Here is a 24,245-nt window from a genome sequence, read left to right as displayed (position 1 = left end):
TGTTACATTTTGTTTTTCTTCAGGAGCTGTGCTTAACTATAAGCAAATTAAGTCTTTCTTTCCCTAAAGAATTTGCAAATTTAGAATATTGTACTTTTCCATTCTAGGCACATTGTGTGACAAAGGCTATTTGGTTTTCAAATAATAAAACAAGATTACCACTGACAAAATCATGACTAAAAACAGATTTTTATTGCTTAAAAAACTGAAGTTTGAATTAAAAGCTTTCCTTATACCTACCACTACTAAAATCAGCTGGCTTGGAATAAATAAGATTAACTAATCCTGGAACCAGATTGATTTGAACCATAGATCACAACCTGGCATAACCTTTTCATTTATGACTCATTACTGTTTATTTTTCTCACTGATATAACAAAAGGCCTGAGTCAACCTCAAATATTTGTAACGAGGTAAACAATGAGCTAGCTGGAAAATTTTCACGTTAACTAAATAAGCCACAACATTTCAAGTTCTTGGTAAATAAGCAAACTATACAGGCTGCTTTATGCTTACCATTATAAAACATAAATGATAAAATGTATGGAGGTAAAGGATTCCGCTTGACGGGTTTTGAAATAGTCGGTTCAAAAATCAGCATATATTCAGTACTATCCCTACCAGGACAGTTTTCTGCCAGCACCAAGTTCTATTAAAGAGGAATAAAAGTAAACAAAAAAAAATTAAAGTTCAAAGATTAGTAAACAATTTATGTTCACTGAAATCATAGGATTAGGTACAGGAGAGGGTGGAAAATTATTTTATGCGGATGCAGATTTTTTTTTTGACCAAAATTTTGATTGTAAAGGAATTAAAGACAATGTTTAGGACTACTAGTTGGTTTCAAAAATTAGTAATTCAATTTCTATTAATTTCAATGACTACAGACTGAAGTATTCCCTTCAAAGTTACAGTAAGGCACTCTCATCATAAGCTTCCTTGCACGCTTTCTTGTCCATCTCAAGTTTCATGAATTCCAATGTATAATCTGAAGATGGAAAATCAGGATAGTAAATGCAATGTAGACTAAATGAATGAATAACAAACAAGTCTATTTTATAGATTCTGAAGCTTTGCTCTTGAACACCGACTGCAAAATCACTCGCCAGCATTTAGAACAATGAACAGATTTTGTAAAAAGAAAAACCTGTCAGATCAAATTTCATACTTGAGTTGCATTTGAAGAATGCTCCCATGCAGAAAAATAACCAAATTCCTTTCAAAAAGGAACTTTGCACAGTTTCCTACAAATGGGAAAATTGTAGAATGGTACAATTTCTTTTTCATTTCTGCAGATACAGGATGGGACAATAGTAGACATACACACATCCAGTAAAGGGTGCAAGAGTCACTTCAGTACACACAGACATACAAATTAATTTAGTTGCAGTGGTGGAATACTAATTGCTTCTTGAAATGCCAGGAAGAGACCCACATCTTAAGGAAATCTGTAAGTAACTTATAAGCTGTAACATTGAAAACCAAGAACAGGAAATAAGATGAGAAACAAACTTATAAAAAAGCATGGGTTGGTGGGTGGGGAAGAGGTTATGAAGAGGACAAGGGAGAAAAAAGGTGGTACTTAATTTTCTTAAAATACTCAACAGTCATTGGGACATGGTTCAAATAAATGTTTCATAAGCACAAATACTTCTTGGGTAAGGATTCAGCAGAAATGGAAAGAAGACAAAATCAAGAGGAAATCAGAAAAGCTTTTGGCAAATGAAGCTAAAATGGGAATGAGGTAATATAAACTTTGAAAATATGGAAAACAAAATTTAAAAAAATGCTGGAAATGCTCTTCACATCTGGCAGCAGCGAAATAAGGTTAAAATTTCAGCCCTGAAATAATCAAATTAACTACCCAAGTCAGCAGTCTTTTACCAGATTGGTCAAACTAAGTAAACTTACAGAAATAACAGAAGATCCTTGGTTGAGATCAAACGCCAAACTGCTGAGTTTTCCCTGAAACTGAGGAATCTCACTCTCATCTTCAGTTGCACTTCTAATCGTAGCCACCAACTTGCCACAAATATCCTCTCCAGTTGGATTGTTATATTCATCCTAATTGAACAAAATGAAGAAAATTTCAATGCACTATATTGGTAAATGCAATAAACAAATAATCTCGATATATTCAAATGAATGTAGATGTCTGCCCAGCAAAATGATTCTTTTGTTTAAAAATGAGGGCAAGGAAAACAAACTTAGTTCAGAAAAAAATCTGACTTTAATTAGTCCTGTCAATGAACAGCTCTACTCTTCTTGCTTCTAAATTTATCCTCCTATTCTCACTTTCCACAAGCCATATAGCTCCTCCAATCTTCCTATTGCTGTGATTTTGTGTTTCTTCAAACAACACCAATCTTGCAAATTGGTCAATGGAAGCAAAATATTGTGGATGTTGGAGATCAGACATAAAACCAGAGGTGGTAAAGAAACTCAGCTGTCTGGTGACATCAGAAATGGACGCAAGTTCCGTTTATCTGAAGAAATATTACATGATTGTTGAACGAGGTGGTTTGTTACAGAAGCTCATCTGCACACCTTCATATTATTTAATGCAGTTTGGACAGGCAATGGCTACAAGTCACATGTTCTCACCAGATACTACTTAAAGGGATATCACAATACCAACTATGATCTTCAGTTTCACAATCTCAGACAATAATAAAACTTTTGACAACTACAGTGCGTTGCGCACTATTCACAAATCTCTTTCCTTTCAGCTCTTTTCTCCTTTCATCTGTCACTAGAAAAATATCCTAAAAATCAGTCACAGCTCCACTTCCAAACTCGCAACTATCTACCCTTCATAATTTGCATAACTATTTCCCCTGCTTCAACTTTAGTCCCAAGTCTCCACTGTACCCCTGTCCTACGCATTACCTTTGTATAGCTGTAAAACCAGGCATCAAACTGGCATTACCACACACAGGTGAGATCTGGCTGGAGCACTTCAAAGCGTCAGCTCTTGCTTACCTCTGGTAAAACTACCTACTTCATGGAGAGTAAAGGTAACATTTGAATTTACAAATAATCACCTCTTTAAATTGCTGTCCTTGCCACACCCTTCTAGCATATGCAAGCTTATGATTTCTGTACATTGGATACAGACAAAGAGCCATTTAGCCTGATGTGTTTGTGTCAGCTGTTTGCAAGAATAATTAAGTTACATCCATTTACCTGCCCTTTCCCCGTAATCTGGAAATTCTCTCTCATCAGGCCATTGTCCAATTTTCTTTCAAAAGCCATGATGGGATTTTCCCCTCACCCAGTCTTGAGCAGTGTATTCCAGATCCTAAAAACTCACTTAGATAAAGAATGCTGTTCCTCGTGCTACCTTTGATGCTTCTACCAATTACTTTAAATCATCATTCTCAGCTTCTCAAGTCATCCATCCAGGAACAGTTTCTCCCTGTCTGTTGAGCTCCATCATGATATTGAATGCTTTTATAAAAGCTCCTCACCCTTTTCATCTCAGAGTACTGCGTTAGTTTCTTTAAACCACACAAATATCGGAGGACCCTTATCTCTGGGACTATTTTGTATATCAGTTCTGTATTGCATACCCTCTAATACCTTCACCTTCTTCCTCAAAGGCAGTGCTTAGAATTGGACAAAATCCTCCAAAGACTCATCACTACTTCCTTACTTTTGCATTCGATGTCACCTGCTGCATTCTCCTTCATGCCATACCTTCTAAGCACTCAAGATGTACACAGTCAGATTTCACTCACATCCGTTCTAAGATTAGCACTTCTGCTCTCCCGACCCCTCTAATGCTGGCTGACACAGCAAACTCCAGATACTTTCTACTACTTTTTCAAAGTAATATCGTAGCTAAAGAAAGACTACACAATGATAATATTGTATAGCTACTTATTAACCAGACCAGACTTCCCATGATGTGGAGGTGGTATTGTCAGACTGGGGTGGGCAAACTCAGAAGTTGCATGACACCAGGTTATAGTCCAAACAGGCTTATTTGAAACCTCAAGCTTTCTGAGCACTACCCATTCATCAGGTGAATAATTGGCCAGACTTTTGATAGTTAAGTACACCACCCCTTGTCAATGCCTTGCTGTTGTCTGATTCCATCTTTCTGCTCTCTGATTATGACCAGAAAATCTCTCTCCACACTGGATTGCTCTTTCTTCAAATACTCAAACAACATTTTACAGCAAGAACCAATCATTTGCACAGACTCAAACATTCAGACTTTAGAAGTGGTCCACAGTAGTTCATAATTTACCTGGTTTTACCTTCCTGACAGCAATTTAGTGACCCTTGTCAGGAAAATGTGGACACTGTCATAAGGACATTGGATGAAAGCAGAACCGGGCTCAGCTGTGATAGTCTCTGCAATTAATCTATTGAAAATCACTACATAGGCTCAAAAGTAATGGGCAAGAATTTAAAGAATTGTTGACATACAAAGAACAATGAAATATGACAGAAAAGGAATGACTATTTGCACTTAATACTGGAACAAAAATAATTTTATTACCATGACTTTTAGACACAAGTTTTTGACCAATGTACGATGAGTCACAGCGCGGACATTTGAAACAGTAGGAGTGGCTGGCTGCTCTTCTGGCATTAATTTAACTGGTTCACCTGGTACCACATGGAAAGTGATCTAGAATGAAGCAAATGGCACAGAAGGTAGAATTAGAATGGCTGTAGCACTGGATACACTGATTAGGCATACTGTGCCAATTTGTTATACACCACTTTTTCCCAGTAGTTATCTCCAGAGTAGCTTTCAATTTCCTTTTGAAAGTCAGAATTGAGTGTGCTACCACCACACTTTTCATCAGTGTATTACAGATTCTACCCATTCTGTCAAAATAGTGCTCATGCCGATTCTTTTGCCATAGTAAATTTCTATCCTTTTGTTCATGATCCAGAAGTAATTGATAGGAAGCATTTGTCTCATAGCTCATGATCTTCAGCATCTCAATCAAATCTACTCTCAATCTTTTCTTTTGAAAAAAAAACAGCCCAACTACCCAATTCTAATTTTCTTTCAATCAATCTGCTGAAGATGTCATAACACATCTCTGGAACAGGTGGGACTTGAACTTGGGCCCCTGGCTCAAAGGTAGGGTCATTGCACCACAACAGTGCCAATTCTATCTATAGTTGAAATCTCTCAAACCTTCTCTGCACCCTCATGAATTTCCTAAAGTGGTCCCAAGAACGGGGCACAATATTTAAGTTCAGACCAAGTCAGCATTTTATGAAAGATATAAACGTTTTACTTCGAATTATAAAGCTCAAGACCTCATATGCCTTGTTAATTGCTTTTGCAACCTGCCATGCAAACATCAACAATTTGTGATGGATGATGACCCTCCATTCCTCACCCATTTATTTTCTATTGCTTTTCCTCATTCTTCTTACCAAGATATATTACTTCACACTTATCAGCATTCAGTTAGTTCCCACCCTACCAGACTATATTCAGCCATGTATCTATTTCTCCAGTCAATCACAATTGTCCTTACAATTCAGAAAGTTTAATGCAATCTGAAAATTTTGAAATTGTGCCTTGCACACCAGAGGTCTAATTAATTAGCTCAGATCAAGAAAAGCAGTGGTCCTAAATCCAAAACTTGGGGAACTCCACTTTGCGTATCCTTGGATTTGGAGAGGGTCCAGAGGAGATTCACATGAATGATCCCAGGAATGAATAGCTTATCACATGAGGAGCAGTTGAACACTCTGGGTCTGTACTTGGGAGTTTAGAAATACAAGGTAGTGATATCACTGAAATCTATAGAATACTGACGGGCATTGATACAGCTGTTCTGGAGAAAGTTCTTCCACTTGAAAGAGAGATTAGGACACATGGGCACAGCCTCAGAGTGAAGGAATTAATCTTGAGAACGGAGGAGGAAAAATTAGCAACAGGGTGGTGGATCGATGGAATTGATTGTCACAGAAGGCTCTGGAGGCCAAATCATTGAGTATATCTAAGACAGAGATAGATAGGTTCTTTAATAGTAAGGAACTCATCAAGGCTTACGGGTAGAAGAAAAATGAGGACTGCAGATGCTGGAGATCAGAGCTGAAAAATGTGTTACTGGAAAAGCGCAGCAGGTCAGGCAGCATCCAAAGAGCAGGAGAATCGACGTTTTGGGCATAAGCCCTTCCTCAGGAATGAGGAAGGTGTGCCAAGCAGGCTAAGATAAAAGGTAGGGAGGAGGGACTTGGGGGAGGGGTGTTGGGAATGCGATAGGTGGAAGGAGGTTAAGGTGAGGGTGATAGGCTGGAGAGGGGGTGGGGCCAGAGAGGTCGGGAAGAAGATTGCGGGTCAAGAAGATGGTGCTGAGTCCAAGGGTTGGGACTGAGGGGTGTGTGTGTGTGTCGGGGGGGGGGGTTCATGAGGAAGCTGGAGAAACCTGCATTCATCCCTTGTGGTCAGAGAGTTCCTAGGCCGGACCAGACCATGGCAACACGACGCCTGGAGGAAGAGCGCCACATCTTTCTTTAAGAGCTCCCAGATTAACGAGTTCAACACGTGGTGAGACATCGAACAATTCTCCCGCCGCCTTCGCCCCCGTGCCTACTTCTTCAACCAGGATTCTCGCCCACCCTCTGACGACCCCTTCTCCCGCCTCCAACACACCCATCCACCTGGACACCCCATGCTGGCCTCTTACCCGCCCTCGATCTCTTCATAGCCAACTGCCGCCGTGACATTAACCGCCTCAAACTGTCCACCCCTCTTACCCACTCCAACCTCTCACCCTTGCAACGTGCAGCCCTCCACTCCAACCCAACCCAACCTTACTATCAAACCAGCAGACAAGGGAGGCATGGTGGTAGTTTGACACACCGATCTTTACATTGCTGAAGCTAAACACCAGCTCGCGGACACCTCCTCCTACTGCCCTCTTGACCCCGACCCCACCTCCCACCACCAAACCATCATCTCCCAGACCATCCATAACCTCATCACCTCAGGGATCTCCCATCCACCGCCTCCAACCTCATACTTCCACTACCTCCTGCCCAAAATCCACAAACCTGACTGCCCCGGCTGACCCATTATCTCAGCCTGCTCCTGCCCCACCGAACTCATCTCTGCATACCGCGACAGTCCTGTCCCCTTTAGTCCAAGAACTCCCAACCTACGTTCGGCACACCACCCACGCCCTCTACCTCTTCCACGATTTTCGCTACCCCGGCCCCCAACGCCTTATCTTCACCATGGACATCCAGTCCCTGTACACCTCCATCCCCCATCACGAAGGCCTCAAAGCCCTCCGCTTCTTCCTTTCCTGTCGACCCAACCAGTACCCACCCACTGACACCCTCCTTCAACTGACTGAACTGGTCCTCACTCTGAACAACTTCTCTTTCCAATCCTCCCACTTCCTCCAAACCAAAGGAGTAGCCATGGGCACCCGCACAGGCCCCAGCTATGCCTGCCTCATCGTCGGATATGTGGAACAGTCCATCTTCCACAGCTACACTGGCACCACCCCCACCTTTTCCTCCGCTACATCGATGACTGTATCAGCGCTACTGCATGCTCCCACAAGGAGGTTGAACAGTTCATCCACTTTACTAACACCTTTCACCCCGACCTCAAATTTACTTGGACCATCTCAGACTCCTCCCTCCCCTTCCTAGACCTCTCCATTTCTATCTCGGGCGACCGACTCAACACGGACATTTACTATAAACTGACCGACTCCCACAGTACCTAGATTACACCTCCTCCCACCCTGTCCCCTGTAAAAGCGCCATCCCATATTCCCAATTCCTTCGCCTCCGCCGAATCTGCTCCCAGGAAGGCCAATTCCAATACCGAACAACCCAGATGGCCACCTTGTTCAAAGACCGCAATTTCCCCTCAGACGTGATCAACGATGCTTTTCACCGCATCTCCTCCACTTCACGTTCCTCCACCTTTGAACCCCACCCCTCCAGGACAGAACCCCAATGGTCCTCACCTACCACCCCACCAACGTCCAGATACATCCGCATTATCCTTCGTCATTTCCGCCACCTCCAAACAGACCCCACCACCAGGGATATATTTCCCTCCCCTCCCCTATCAGCGTTCCGGAAAGACCACTCCCTCTGTGACTCTCTTATCAGGTCCACATCCCCCACCAACCCAACCTCCACTCCCGATACCTTCCCCTGCAACCGCAAGAAATGCAAAACTTGCGCCCACACCTCCCCCCTCACTTCCCTCCAAGGCCCCTAGGGATCCTTTCATATCCGTCACAAATTCACCTGCACCTCCACACACATCATTTACTGCATCCGCTGCACCCAATGTGGCTTCCTCTACATTGGGGAGACAGGCCGCCTACTTGCGGAATGTTTCAAAGAACACCTCTGGGACACCCGCGCCAACCAACCCAACCGCCCTGTGGCTGAACACTTTAACTCCCCCTCCCACTCCACCAAGGACATGCGGTTCCTTGGCCTCCTCCATCGCCAGACCATGGCAACACGACGCCTGGAAGAAGAGCGCCTCATCTTCAGCTTAGGAACCCTTCAACCACAAGGGATGAATGCAGATTTCTCCAGCTTCCTCATTTCCCCTCCCCCCACCTTTGGACTCAGTCCCAACCTTTGGACTCAGCACCACGTTCTTGACCTGCAATCTTCTTCCCGACCTCTCTGCCCCCACCCCCTCTCCAGCCTATCGCCCTCTCTTAACCTCCTTCCACCTATCGCATTCCCAACGCCCCTCCCCCAAGTCCCTCCTCCTCCTGAAGAAGGGCTTATGCCCGAAACGTCGATTCACCTGCACCTTGGATGCTGCCTGACCTGCTGCACTCTTCCAGCAACACATTTTTCGGTTACGGGTAGAAGTCAGGAGAATTAAAGTGCAGAATATATCAACCACGATTGAATAGCAGAGCAGACTCACTGGGCTGAATGACCTAACTTTGCTCTTGTACCTTTTGGTCTATATAATTTCCCAGTCAGTCAAAGAAACAAATGCGCAGAACAACTTTCTTTTCTGTCAGGCAGCCAAATTCTCTTCCATGATATTACAGTTTCTATTTCAAGTTATTTTTGTCAAGTGGCTTTCAGTTGATAGCCCTCTTGCCTCTGAATCACAAGGTTCTGGGTTCAAGGTCCACTGACATACAAGGAGGGACTGACAGACCGCTGAACTAGGAAAAGTGCCATCCTTCAATTGAAATGTCAAACAGAAGACCTAATTGCCTACTTGTTTGAATAGGATAAAATCTGGAAGAGGGCTTCCTGAAGAAGGGCTCATGCCCGAAATGTTGATTCTCCTGCTCCTTGGATGCTGCCTGACCTGCTGCGCTTTTCCAACAACACTTTCAGTATTTGTTTGAATACACAAGTCCCATAACAATATTTTGAAAAGGTGCAAAGTGTTAGCTCCTATTTCTTGACCAATATCGAGTCAATCAACATCACAAAACAGATTGTCTTGTTATTATCTCTCAAACCTTCTCAGCAGTTTTGAGAGATAGGAGAGCAAATTGCTATATATCTAACATTAAAACAGTGACTATCATTCAAAACAATTTCATTAACTGTAATGCCTGGTGGTATGAATATAATTTTTTTTAAAAAAGCTGGGCTTCAAAATTTGTTCACAATCCTGTTACATTGCATTTTATCAAATGCCTTTTAAAAGTTCATACTTATATGTAAGAAAAAAACAAAAGCTAGTTAACTACAATTTACATTGACAAATAATGACTTTCCTTAATTAATGTGTTCAAATTACTACGACGTAGACGTGCCAGTTTTGGACTGGGATGGACAAAGTCAGATGTCACACAATGCCAGGTTATAATCCAACAAGTTTATTTGAAATCACTTCACGTGACGAAGGAGCATTGCTCCGAGAGCTTGCGATTTCAAATAAACTTGCTAGACTGTAACATGATGTCACGTAACTTCTGACTTTGCCCAAATTTCTAATTACATTTAGCATTAATGCTTTTATAAGTTAAACTGACTGGTTATATATTCGACAGAATAACATTACACAATTTTTTGAACAAAGATAAAACATCTGCAATTCTCTAATCCTCTGACCCCCATCTTGCTTACTTGAGTTCTGAACTCTAAGATCACTATGAGACCATAAAACTTAGGAGCATCTAGTCTGTTTTGCCATCTGATGAGATCATGATTGATCTGATAATCCTAATTAAAAATCACACCACCAGATTATAGCCTGGAGCACTTTTAGAGCGCTGTTCCTTCATCACAACCAGATATCTTGGAATTCTCTGCCATCTTCCTCATCTTTTCAGAATGTTGAATAACTTAGCATTCCGTTCTGACGAAGAGTTCAACCTGCTTTCAGATTGTGAATATCAGGTATTTCTAAAGCCAAGGGCACAGATGACAATAGCAAAAATGCTGCATTTATAAACGACACAAGTTGTTTTTACAACGTCAACAAGCCTAAGTGTCAGAAGTTACATGACATTTGTGGGTGCAAAGTACTGGTCTTGACCAGTCTTAAAAAAAACTTGCCTCAAATTTCTTTCTGAAAACTCTTCACTATTTTTTTAGTGGAAAAAAAACTAAAACACATCACTAATGGTGAACTCTTAAAGAAGTCTAAACCCTTAATGCTGTCTCCAGAAAGAGTTCAATCATAAACGGTCAAGGAAGAAACCCCAGTGACAACTTGTGTAGACAATTCCTGCGGTTGCAGCCCCGCTTTGGAAAAAAGAATCTATAAATGCCTTAAATTTGTCAGAATTCAACTGTGAAGGGGCAAAATACTTTTAACACTCTACAAAGTTTTCTCTCACCACCCACCCCCATCCCACCAACACCCCTTCCCTCTTAGCTCAAGGTAATAGTGTATATTGTTTTTCAAGAAGGATAGCTGGGCATATTTGCATGTTTTAAAATAACCTCGACTTGGGCAAGTTCATTTTATTTTGCAATTAATTGGCTATTTGTTAACAAACCTGGCTCATTTATTTCTGTTACTGAGCTATACATAATTTTATATATAATTGACAATATCACCAATCTTTTAAATTCAAACTTTGTTGTGGTCAGGGAAAGAGTGGGATAAAGAAAGAGGTCAGTCCACCCTTCCTAACTTGGCTGGAACAATATCACACCTGTTCACCACAGAGTACGGTCTTGTCCTGTGAATACACAAACTGGAGGGAATGGACTCCTGTCCGCTCTGGAAGCATTTTATCCCTGAAATGAAAGTATATATTACAAAGTAAAAAAAAAACAATTTAATAACGTTACAATGGGCTACAAAATTACGTAAACTTTTGTAAATGACTTTTTTGCTGCATCTAACCTTGTTTTCTAAAGCATTCAGCTATTCAACTCAAGGGTATTTAATTTTAAGAAGCCTTAATATAAACAAGCAAATTTCCAGACAAACCCATACCATTCACAGACCCAATCTAAAATGACACTAACTATATCCTTCTTAATCACAATATAGAAATAAAAGTTTTTAAAAGTTGTACATGGATCTCTCTACTTTGAACCAAGTTTCCAAATAAAACCACCATATCACAAACTATCACCACACAGAAAGTGGTACTTTGAATTGGGGTTGATAGATCCTCATGTGCTCATGGATTTCATCTTCAAGTCTTTTAAAAAAAGGCTACTGAGATATTTGGTGCATTAGCTCTAATTATACAAAATTCCCTACAGTATAGCAAGGTAGTTGGAAAAGTCCAAGATCATCAGGTACAGTCAACAACAAATTGTAAAATGGAAAACTGTCCTTAATCAACTTATTGAAGTCCTTTCAGGAAGTAACATGTAGTGGATAAGAGAGCGCCAGTGAATATACTGTACTTAGATTTCCACAAGGCCTGTAATGAAGTACCTTAAAAGTTGTGTAAAGTAATAGCTCATGGCGTAAATATTTTTTATGAACCTGTTCAAATATGTTATGACATACTTCTGGAATAGGTGGAACTTTAAACCAGTACTTCTGTCTAAGCAGTAGGGACACCGTCACTGTACTACAAGAGCCCTTAAAAGCTGATGTTGGAAGCTCATTATGTAGTGTGCAACATATTGACATTTTATTGGCTAGCTAATTGGAAACAGATGGCAAACTGATTGGTAGAATGGAATGAAAGGTGTGAATAGGGATCAGTGCTGAGGCTTCGATCTCAAGGCAGGGGCATCATGGTAATGCCACTGGACTAGTAATCCAGATACCCAGGCTAACATTGAGGTCATGGGTTCGAATCCCACCATTACAGATGGCTGACCTTGAATTTAATTAAAATTTAGAATAAAAAGATAATTTAAAAATATATATATCTGGTTCATTAAATATATTCAACTCGACACCCATAGCAATGTGGTTGACTCTTAACTGTCTTCTAGGCAATTAACACTGGCACAGCTAATGTTTACATTCCATGAACAAATTTTAAAAACCTATTTACAATCGATATAAGTAAAATGGATAAAGGGACCAAAGAGATGATCGCCAAATTTGCTGATATAAAGATAGCTAGCAAAAATAAACTGCGAAGATGAAATGAGGACACTGCGGAGGGGTACAGTTAGGCTAAGTAGAAAAAGATGGAGGAAATAGTGTGGGAAAATGTGAAATTTGTATTCTTCTGCCAAGATGGAATGAAAGAAGCTTATTACCTAAGTGGTGAGAGATTACAGAGCTCAGGTACAGAGAATGTGGATGTCTTCTTGCATGAATCACAAAAGATTAGAATGGAAGAACTGCAATGAAGCTAATAAAATGTTACTGTGTATTGCAAGGTGAGTGGAATACAAAAGTAAGAGTTCATGTCTCAGTTATACAAGGCAACAAATGGAGCACTGAATTGGATGGTCTGTCATAAGGAAGATTTAGACAGACAAGACTTTCATGCATTGAAATTTAGAAGACTCGAAAGCCAACCTTAAATTCTAAGTGCCTGTGAAACTCTGCTACTCAAATGACAGTGGAAGCAGAGTATTTGAATATCTTGAAGGCAAACCTGTATAGATTCTTTTAAAACAAAGGGGTGAAAGTGAACATGGGTGGTCATGGGATCTGGGGTTAGAGATAAGATGTGAAGTAATCAAATCAGCTATGATTTTATTGTATGACAGATCAGGCTAGAGGAGATGAGTAGTCTACTTTTACTCCTAACTGGAGTATCAGAAAATCCAAACAACATTCCTAAGATAAAATATGGAATAATCAGCTTTAGATTCTAGACACTGAAAAAGTGTACATTTTAAAAGTTCAAGCATATACACACAACAAACATCCATAACACTTGAGGATTTTTCTAACATTATAATCAGTGTAAACACATTAAATATACAATTAAACCACAAAAGAATAGTATTGTCAATACCTGAAATAAAAATATCCTTCTTTGTCACCATCTCGTGCTTTATTGCAGTTTAGAATTGTTGGCTACAGAAATAAAATGCAAATTTGGTGAACATTTTTTAGAATAAAGAACAGGTTTATTAACACAATTAAATTTGCACAGTATACAAAAATAAATTAAAAATTTCATTCAGGCAACTAAGCATAGCTTTCACTTTTTCTGTTCTGAATAAACAGCAAATTTCTGCTTAAAAAGGCATTTCTATGGTCTTACAAAAACTCTTTGGAAACTTGAAATATTTTTTTGAATTCATTTTTTATGGTTTGGAATGCTTAGTGTTTTATTAGTTGCTATCATTTATTTTCCATTCCAAATTGACCTTAAGGTGGGGTAACAGGCCTTGAACTATTGCAGTTCATGACTTGTAGGAATATCCAGGGAGTTCCAGGATCTTGACTCAATGACAATGAAGGAATAGTAATATAATTTCAAATCAGGATGGCATGTCATGTGGAAATAAACTTGCAGGAAGCATGTGAGTGTAACATGCTTGCCCTATCCTTCTAGCTGGTACAGGTCATGGGACTGGAAGATAAGTGACTGCGGTGCAACTTCTGAAAAGTACACACTGCCCCCACTATGCATGGGTGGTAGAGTGCGAAAATTGAAGGTACAATCCCATTCAAGCAGGCTCATGTTGAGGTGGTCAAGTCAGGGACATCCCGTTATTTTTTTTGACTGGACATGCACATGAATTTTTTTTTCCATATTCACAGATATATGCCAACGTGGTAACTGTAGGAGAATAGCTTGGCTACAGCACACCTGATTTTTCAGCATATTTTTAATATTAGTGGCACAATATAGTCAGGGTTCATGACCTGTACAGTATATACAGTGCTTTCAATTGTTTATTGATATCACATGGTATAAATCAACTGCCTACTAAAGGGTGGTATTCATGACAGTGGGGGACTGAGGAGAAAGCAAAGATGTCCACTCAGCACTTCTGGCTGAAAATATTTGCAAACTTTCAGCCTCATCTGATGTGCTGGGCTGCCACTCCATTGAGGATGAAGATTTTTGAGCGACCTTCTTCTGCTGAGTTGTTTAATTGTAAAGCACCATTCCTGACTGGATATGATACCACTTCAGAGTTGACCCACTGGTTGTGGGATTGTTGAACTCGGTTATCAGATGCTGCCTGGCATACAACTATTCTTCAGCTGTAGCTTCACTAGGCTGTAACATCATTTTAAGTTATGGTTGGTGGTGCTACCTGACCAGCCTCTCAGCATTCTTCATTCAAAATGATCTGAAAATCTTGAATGAGTTCATCTTCTTAATACTCATTCACAATGATTCGATAGTTTTGAAATTTAACTTTCATAAGCAATGATTTGACAGTAAGTTACCAGTTGCTTTGTAGTGGTTAGAAAAATGCTCTGGCTAAATAAGGTTCTCAAGAAATATATGCATAGTCAACCAAATGGGAGAAAAGCGTGCAATTTGGCGCACTCAGGAATTTTGAGCTACTAATTCAAGTAGTTGTTAAAATATTGTCCTGAAAAGAGTGCAGTAGATACTAGAAGAATTCCGATGATAATGCAGCAGTAACTACTTCTACCTGACATCAAGTATTCACTTCACTTACATTGGATGATGGGCGTTGACCCCTCCACATTCGCATGGTGAGGTCTGCTGGTTTGATATTCTTCATTGCACTGCCATCTTCAGAAACAACACTAACTGCGAATTCTAGACATGACAAAGACGGGAACGCTAATTAGAGAATTTTCTTCACATACTGGATTAAATTATTGCAAACGATCATTTCACAGTAGGTTAATTTCAACTCCAACAATAAAATATGCTGTATCAGTAATTTGTACTTGATTAGTTTATAGAGTTTAGCTGTGTATCATGACTGTCGATTTTTTTTCCCGATGTCTCTTTTCTTTTTAATCTGACTACATTCACTGTTCCACTCAACATAAAAGCTAGATCTGTATATTTTACTGGAACATTTGGCTTCAGCAGTCAAAACCATATTATATTACTGCATCACATCTGATAAATTTCTATATCAGAATACTCAAAAGATAGCTTGAACATGCATAACATTGTTAGCAGTTTTATCATTTTGTATTAAGACAATAATATAAAATTGAGTTACAGTATTCTAAGTTGTAAAAAAAACTGAATGAAAAGACCTTCTAGTTACTTGGCACGTCATGTACTCAAAACACCTCATAGCAATGTGCAAACAATTTGTTTTTCAGTCATTGCTATTATATAGTTCAATGGTTATACAAGATTAATCGAACACTTTAGATTCAACACTGGAAAGTTCTTGTTGAGAAGTCAATTTCTGATAAAATTACAATGAAAGAACTGTAGGCAATGAAAACTCTTTGGTTCTTATGCCTTGCTATTTATTCTCATTAACCTTCAAAGCTCCCATCTCCAAACTTGAACAATCTGTTCTCAGAAAAGGGCCACAGCTTCATTCTTTTATGCACATCACATCAATTTCAATCCCAATACAGTGCTAAGCATTTCATCTCTTACCTTTGCTCTCCCCCTCATCCCTCCCCCATCAATCCCTTTGGCCAGGAGTCCTTCTCTTGCTGTCTCTTGCATCCATGTCCAGGATTCACCGTCCCCAAGGACAGCTTCCCTTATCCTTTGACCTTTCGTTGATTTATTTTATCGAAAACTACAAAAATACAGTCACTTTAATTTCTCTGCTCTTACTCTTGCCTGTCTCCCTGAGCTGTGGTACTGCAATGTATATGTTGTCTTCAAACCTGCCAACCAGGGCAGTACTTTTATCATCTGGTAAACTGATGACCTAGCAGAGGGTAAACAAAAGTGTTCCAACACTTCCTCCTTACAGCATATGGACCAATACTGCACCATGACCAAACATCAGGCAAATATTTCCAAGATGTCAACATTTTTTTCAGATCTTCCTTCCAATCTTCCAACTTCATATCAACCTCCATCGTTGACCTAGGACACTGACTGTGTTTCAATCTCTACAGATGGTGATCTAACTGAACACATCTGGCAGTTTTTGTTCCTATTTCAGGTTTTCAGCATTTGTATTCTTGGGCTTTTGTACTGCAAGAGACATCCTGGGCAATGAATTGAATTTTATCTAAAAATTTTACCCCAGTAAAAGAACCCAGTGGCATTACTCATATGTAATAATATGAGCAATTTAGTTCACTGGAAAATGCATTTCTGCTCCGTTCCACCCTACCTCATGTGTTGGCAAAAATTGTTGTCTATTGCATGCAGTTTATATTCCTATAATTGCAGAAAAAATAAAAACTGTTCCAATCAAATTGAAGATGTATGAGTGATTATACTTCCTTAGTGAGGGAGAAATATGTATTTGTTGGGGCAATTACAGCAGCACTACATTTAAATTCATTTATAAATGAAGTTGGATGAGTTTGAAGTACTGCACTTACTCGTGTAAAATGTAAGTATTGAGACCAAATTTTTAGTCAGAAAGTAAGGGGTTAACTTACACACGAGTAATGTTTTAGTGGTTGAAATCCATGCCAGTTCTTGAAAAGTGCCGATGACATTGTCTCAGCGGCTGCTGGCCATGGTACTGAATTCAGCTGGGAACTGCAGTCCCATGCTATTTATGTCTGGCAATTTAAAAGGAAAAAAAAGCAATTGTGAAAATGACTCACTGGACTGCTCCCGCCAACCCCACTCAAACTAGCATGAGACATAGAAAAAAATTAAGTATTACTGGGCCAAAGGTCAGGAAACATACATGCAATACTTGAAAAATAAAATATTTTTGGCAAAAAGTTAGGAAAGATCTGCTTTACGGTTACACAAGGTTGACTGTTGAATGTGTGTAAACAAAACCACAATTGACTAGCCTTTGCTGAAACTGCTTCCATATCTTAACCTTTAGAATAAAGGTCACCTCCTACTATTGCACACTCTCAAAAGATCAAATGGTTTCAGATAATTTATATACTGGAACAGATAAATTATCACACTAATACAGGACAGAGTGGATGGAGCTGAAGATTGTTCCAGGAACTTAGATTTAGAGGAGAGATGATATTGTTTTTATTGTGAATGATTGAAAAACTTGTGTCATAAATTGTCAGCATTAATGCACGTTTATACTCAATTAAAATAGCTGTTTTAGCATCATTATACTGTATACTTTAAGCAAATAGAATATATTGGCAGAGTAAGATACCCAGATCAAGACAGTTTTCAAGTCAGTAGAGTACAATAAAATATGTCAAGGTACACATAGCTGGAAAGTTGATAAATGAACTAAACTATATAGTACAAAAATTAATTTCAGAGAAAATATTCAAGGTTAGTTGAGATATTCAAGATGCAAGATCAGTTACATATGTGTATGCTGGAACTGCACCCTCAGCTGGAAAGATAATAGCTTCAAACAAGAAATGTGGATTAAAAACAGTAAAAAACACTAAGTTGCTATTCTACACCTAAACAGTGCTTGATATACAGAGATAAATACTTTGCTTATAGAAGCTTTGACTGACTGAGCATCAATTAGATTATTTAGATAAATACTAGGGTATTAATTATATAAAGTCAATGTGTAATAAAGATTAAAAGAAAATTTAATTCTAAATATAACATTGAAAGATTTTCCAAAAGTATTCTAACAAATAACTATGCTCCAATCACCAAACTGGTCTGTCAATATCTATTGCAAACAAAAATCATGCATACCTGTTAAAAATCCACCAGCAACAAAAGCTGCATTTTTGTTGTAGTCTACATGCAAGCTAACTGGTTTGTCAGGGTCTGGTACTACATTTAGTTTGATCACCGGGCCATCAACTGCACTTTTATTAACGACGGCTTTAGCTTGTATTGTATATTCTCCCCTGAAATACAAAACGTACAGTGTAACCTTTTTAACATGTGACAAACATCACTGAGACTTTAAGGTCAACGGAGTACAATCTGAAAAGTCAACTGCGGTTTCAGAAGGCAAAAATTATATAAAAATTTAATCAGAATAAGGTCATTCAACAAACTATTTTGAACAACAGCAACTTAAGACTCCTGTGTCAATACTTTCACTTATTGACAGCTAAAACTTTGATTAAAGAGAAATGTGTTACATAATTTATGGTTTAACAAGCACATTCATTCTATAAATTCTAGCCATAATACCCAGAGAGAATAATCTATACGCTGAATATTGTTGCAAGCCTCAAAGAGTTTACAGCTACAATATCATTGTAGTGGCCCCTTCTAACCAGACCTGTAATTCCACTTTCGAAATGCTCAATTATAAAAAACGAAAAGGTTTTTAAAATTTTTTTCATAATTTTCCACATTTAAGGGTAAACTTATATACATATGCAACTGACAAAAGAAAAGTAAATAGAAAATACCACAAACATGCAAGTATATCCAGAGTAGATTGTAACAGAGAAGTCTTAAGAAATCTGGACTAGAGACAAAAAACAGTGGGAGCTGTAAAATGATGCAAAACTCAAAACTACCAACAACACTTATTTTCCTTCTATATGATATATTAAACAGAACATGAGTATGAATAGATGCAAGAAGCATAACACATATAGATAGAATGTGCAACAGAAATAAGAATTGGGCAGTCATGAAAATATCTGTATATATGCAAAAGGTGACAGTTGCTAACTGAAAGAACAATTTAAGAATCACTTTGTAAACAGCTTGATATGAAGTCTCAATTTGTGTCGACGTAGGAGTCTTATTAAGAGACCAACTAATCCTGATAATAGCTTTGGCATATGGGTTCAGATGAAAATGTAGTGGATGAGGTGCACAAAAAACATAAATGAAGCGATCTAGACCGCAAATGAACAAAATTTACTGAATATAATTAGAAAAAAGGTGTAAGATAACATATCTTCGGAAATCAATGAGTAAAACAAAAATCAAGGAAAAAAGAGGAAGAAGGAGGGAAAGAAAGTTGATGCTGAATGGCTTGAAATTGGAACAAAATTAGAAAATTAAGCTTAGAAGGGACAGAGATATGAAAAAGGATCACCCTTTAAGATCTTGCCTTTGGGCAGAGCTGACAATGCATACACACACAAAACAAAGATGCACGTTTTCTCCCATCTGTGTTTTATTCCACTTAATACATTGAACTTTATGTTCTAGTTAAAGAACTATAATTTTGTAAAATGAATTACCCACTTGGTTGTTAACTTCATTAACACAATTTTTAAAAATAATTAAAACAATTTTTCAGTATACTGTTGTACCTATTATCGGAGACAGATTCATGAAGATTGAATAAGGAAATAGTATAGCAATAGATTCTGGCAGTATTTTCAGATCAAATTCATAATTACTTGCACAGAAAGGATATTTGGCTATGGCACTGTTCAATGAGACTGAGTTTATCAATAACTTTCCAGTAAAAGGACCTCTAGGGAAGAGTGAACACAAATGACATGGATCTAGCTAAGTCAGAAATTACAATTTTATCTGCAGAAGCCAAAACCTTTTGCTGCAGTATTCAGCCACCACCCATCACACGAAGCAACAGACATCCCCTAAATGACCAAGAAAATGTTTCGACAGACAAAGATTGCACAATATTGCTGAGGTGAGGAGCGCAGAGAGCTGAAGTAGAATTAAAATTGTTTTAAAATGTCACAGTAGATGAGCCTTGTCAAATATTTAACAAATCCTTTAAGGAATAAGAAATCGTGCAGATAAGTGGTTCAACCAACACCACAATTAAAGACAGTCTGAATAAACAAAGATGAATACCATGGTGTCAAAAACAAGTAGGAAACTTCTGGAGAGTAAGGATAACCAAAATTACAGAATGAGGGCAAAAGATATATAACAGATTGCAAATTCTTATACAGATATGAAAAAAGGTGAACAAAAATAAACAGATCGCTTATAGCCAAATTCAAGAAAAATATATGGGAAGAGAAGGAAATTGTGGAAATAATAAGTTTGTTTTGTAACTGTCTTCTTGGAACCAAGAGTCCGGTAAGCACATACTGAAATTAAAGTAATGGAGAAATTAATTAAATGAATAGTTGACCAATCCCATGGACCTGGTGGATTACCTCAAGGATTTAAAAAGGGCTGGCAACAGACATAATAGACACATCAGTTTTGATTTTTCTATGTACTCTAGTTGCTGCAACTGGCATGCTAACCAAAGGAGGAGGGAAGGAGAAACTAGGGTAAAAGCTTTCTTAACATGATAGATTCTAATGTTTTGTCTACTATTAATAGACAGAGGGTTCCAGGGCAATTAGATTATAACATGAATCCCATTTATGAAAAGAAAAGTCATGCTGGGCAAATAAGACCATAAGCAAAAGGAACAGAAGCAGGGAGGTCAGTTGGCCCCTTAAACTTGTTCTGCTATTCGATAACATAATGGCTGATCATAAATCTGTTGAACTTTTTTATTTAAAAAACGCTGAAAATGTAATCTGAAGGAAATCAATGGACAGAGTATTTTTTAGGTTTTTTAAAAAAAGCACTCCATGTGGTGTCACACAATATTATATAAAATTAGGGTTCATGAAATTGGGGATTATGATGGACTGATCAATAGATCGACAACAAAAAACAGGAACTGACAGATCATTTTCAGATTGGCAATGCATAACTTAGGATCAGTAGTTGAGCTCCAGCTATTTATAATTTACATCAGTGTCATAGATGTGGAAACTGGGAGTAATGTATACAAGCTTGTCAAAGTTGCAATAACTGAGATTGATAACCAGCTGTGAAGCTGTGGTCAAAAAAATGGCAAGTGGGATATAATATAAAAACTAAATTGTGAACTTGGATAGGAAAATAGAAAATTAAAATTTAACAAGGTTGCTTGTATTTATATAGCACCTTTCACAGGACAGCCAAAAGCTTTATAGCCAATCGCAAACTTTTGAAGTACAGTCAGTGTTAAGACGAGAGACTGGAAAATGTTGACTTAGAGTCATAGAGTCAGATGTACAGCATGGAAACAGACCCTTCGGTCCAAAACATCCATGCTGACCAGATATTCCAACCCAATCAAGTCCCACCTGCCAGAACCCGGCCCATATCCCTTCAAACCCCTCCTATTCATATACCCATCCAAATGCCTCATAAATGCTGAAATTGTACCAGCCTCCACCACTTCCTTTGGGAGCTCATTCCATACCCATACCACACAGTGCGTGAAAAAGTTGCCCTTTAGGTCTTTTTTATATCTTTCCCTCTTACCCTAAACCTATGCCTCTCGTTCTGGACTCCCCAACCCCAGGGAAAAGACTGTGTCTATTTACCCTATCTAAGCCCCTCAATTTTGTAAACCTCCATAAGGTCACCCCTCAGCCTCAGATGCTCCAGAGAAAATAGTCCCAGCCTGTTCAGCCTCTCCCTATAGCTCAAATCCTCCAACCCTGGCAACATCCTTGTAAATCTTTTCTGAACCCTTTTAAGATTCACAACATCTTTCTGATAGGAAGGAGGCCAGAACTGCATGCAATATTCTAACAGTGGCCTAACCAATATCCTGTACAGCCGCAACATGTACTCAATACTCTGACCAATAAAGGAAAGCATAACAAAAGCGGCCTTCACTATCCTATCTCCCTGCAACTCCACTTTCAATGAGCTATGAACCTGCACTCCAAGGTCTCTTTGTTCAGCAACACTCCTTAGGGCCTTACCATTAAGTATATACGTCCTGCTAAGATTTGCTTTCCCAAAATGCAATACTCCGCATTTATCAGAATTAAACTCCATCTGCCACTTCTCAGCCCATTGGCCCATCTGGTCAATATCCTGTTATAATCTATCCCTCTTTGCTGTCCACTACACCTCCAATTTTGGTATCATCTGCAAACTTACTAACTGTACCTCTTATGCTCGCATCCAAATCATTTATGTAAATGACAAAAAATGAGGAGCTAGCACCGTTCCTTGTGGCACTCCACTGGTCACAGGCCTCCATACTGAAAAACTACCCTCCACCACCACCCTCTGTCTTCTATCTTTGAGACTTGGATATCCTTGTGCATCATAGAAAGTCAGCAAGTAAGTACAGCAAGTAATTAATGGATATCATTGTTGGGATAGCTTTTGCGAAAAGGACTGGATTATAGGAGTAAATAAAACAGCACTAGGGAGATAATACCTAGAGTACTTTATCAAGTTCTGGTCTGTATACAGGTATACATTTATTTTTGAGAAGAGCAATTCAGATTTCCTACATTAACTCCTGGGATGAGGGGTTCGGCCATGAGAACAGAATGATTTCAAGTTTGTGTTCCCTACTATTTAAAAGAATGACAATTAAAAACAAGATATGAAGGAAGACATTTGTGGATAACCCCCTCATTGGGAAATTTAAATATGAACAAGCAAATATTTCAAAATAAGCTATCAATCATTTAGGGCTGACACGAAGAAAAGTACCTTCATTTCTTGAAAATCAAACTAGAATGATTGGATTCATCATTTTAAATCTTTGGAATTTTTTTAAAATATATTTTTTTAAAAAACTACTGATCAACTCCAAACATGATTCCTGGTCACTGCAGAGAACTTTGCATTTTGGTCAGAAATAGGATTCGGTAAAGAAATGCACTGTTATTTATACGGACTAGGTACAGTCAGCAAGAATTGGAGACGTTAGCTAATTTGGTAATAAAAATGCCATCAGGACAACTACGGAATAAATAGAGAAGATTGGTGCTAGTAGGGGCAAGTTGACATGCAACAATAAAGTGTAAAAGGAAGGCAAAACAAACAACTGGGATTTGCGTATATATGAAACAGCTATATATCATTTTAGGTATATTTGACTTCCACCCCGAACAGTTATATAGGTTACATGGCATAGGAACAATACCTTTAAACCAGATAGTCCAATGTTTCTGCTTAATGTGAGCCTCCCCTCACCGCTCTTCATCTAAACTTTGATTCCCTTATTAAAAGGTTTTAACCATAACATATACTAATTTATACAAAGTGTGACCAGATGAGCCGCTCAAAATATGGATTTATGAAAATGGACAATAGATGAGGCATGCTGGGAAACTGACAAAAGCCTTGACCAAAGTGACTGTGCTAATAAACACGCTGCAGAATCCAGACAAGCTGCAGCTACAGACAGGCAGTATGTAATTGATCCAGAGCTGCAGACAAAGATTATAATCCACCAGTAAGGAGAAGCAGAAAGACATTTAAGATAATCGTAGTACAAGTCAAGCAGAGTTAACGTGGTTTATGAAAGAAAATAGAATTTAACAAATTAGAGCTCTTTCAAGATGTAATAAACAGGGCGGATAGATGTGTATTTGGATTTACAAAAGTTATTCAATAAGGTGTCAATAATAGTTACTTCACAATAGAACTCAGATGTGCATAGAGTTCATGTGGAACCTAACACACTTTCAGATGATATCACCAGGTAGTAGAGGAGATCCTTGGGAGACCACAGAGATTATAGTGCAGGAGTAAGAGAGAAGCCAACAGATGATTCTCTCAGAATGAATAATGCTGGGCAGTTTCATTTAGTTAGGAAGAGATGACGCGTTGGATAATGATGGTGTGGACAATGGAGAAAGGCTGCAAATAGGTCAAGAAGGATGAGAAGGGATAGGCTATAAACGATAAAGGTATTTAGTGGCTTTGATATCGACATGTGCATCACTATAGATGAGCCAGAAACTTGACAGAAGAGTTTCAAATGTATAATTGTAGGAAAGATCAGCACCAATGTGACAAGATGTGAAGGGTGTGGGAGATAAGGGAGTTTGGAAATGGACTAGCATCTCTCAGTGACACAGCAGTCAAGGTTTGGTCATTTGAAGAAAGGACAATGATTTGAAGGAGATTGAGCAGTATGAGGAGAGGGAATAGTTAGGG

General features: G+C 38.7%; 1 protein-coding gene across 2 annotated transcripts in view; it reads right to left on the bottom strand.

The window, feature by feature from the left end:
• The window catches only part of smchd1 (structural maintenance of chromosomes flexible hinge domain containing 1), a 124,375-nt gene that overhangs the window by 27,736 nt on the left and 72,394 nt on the right, over positions 1–24,245 (bottom strand). For both annotated transcript variants that reach the window (XM_060823603.1, XM_060823604.1), the window contains exons 32-38: positions 18,081–18,238; positions 14,980–15,083; positions 13,347–13,408; positions 11,112–11,196; positions 4,511–4,642; positions 1,912–2,064; positions 517–649 (exon numbers count right to left, since the gene is read on the bottom strand). In XM_060823603.1, coding sequence (XP_060679586.1) covers positions 517–649; positions 1,912–2,064; positions 4,511–4,642; positions 11,112–11,196; positions 13,347–13,408; positions 14,980–15,083; positions 18,081–18,238 — 827 coding nt within the window. The remainder of the gene's footprint in view (positions 1–516; positions 650–1,911; positions 2,065–4,510; positions 4,643–11,111; positions 11,197–13,346; positions 13,409–14,979; positions 15,084–18,080; positions 18,239–24,245) is intronic.

This window comes from Hemiscyllium ocellatum, chromosome 4, assembly GCF_020745735.1.
Source record: "Hemiscyllium ocellatum isolate sHemOce1 chromosome 4, sHemOce1.pat.X.cur, whole genome shotgun sequence".
Taxonomy (NCBI): Eukaryota; Metazoa; Chordata; class Chondrichthyes; order Orectolobiformes; family Hemiscylliidae; genus Hemiscyllium; species Hemiscyllium ocellatum.
This window is presented reverse-complemented; position numbering and strand designations above follow the sequence as displayed.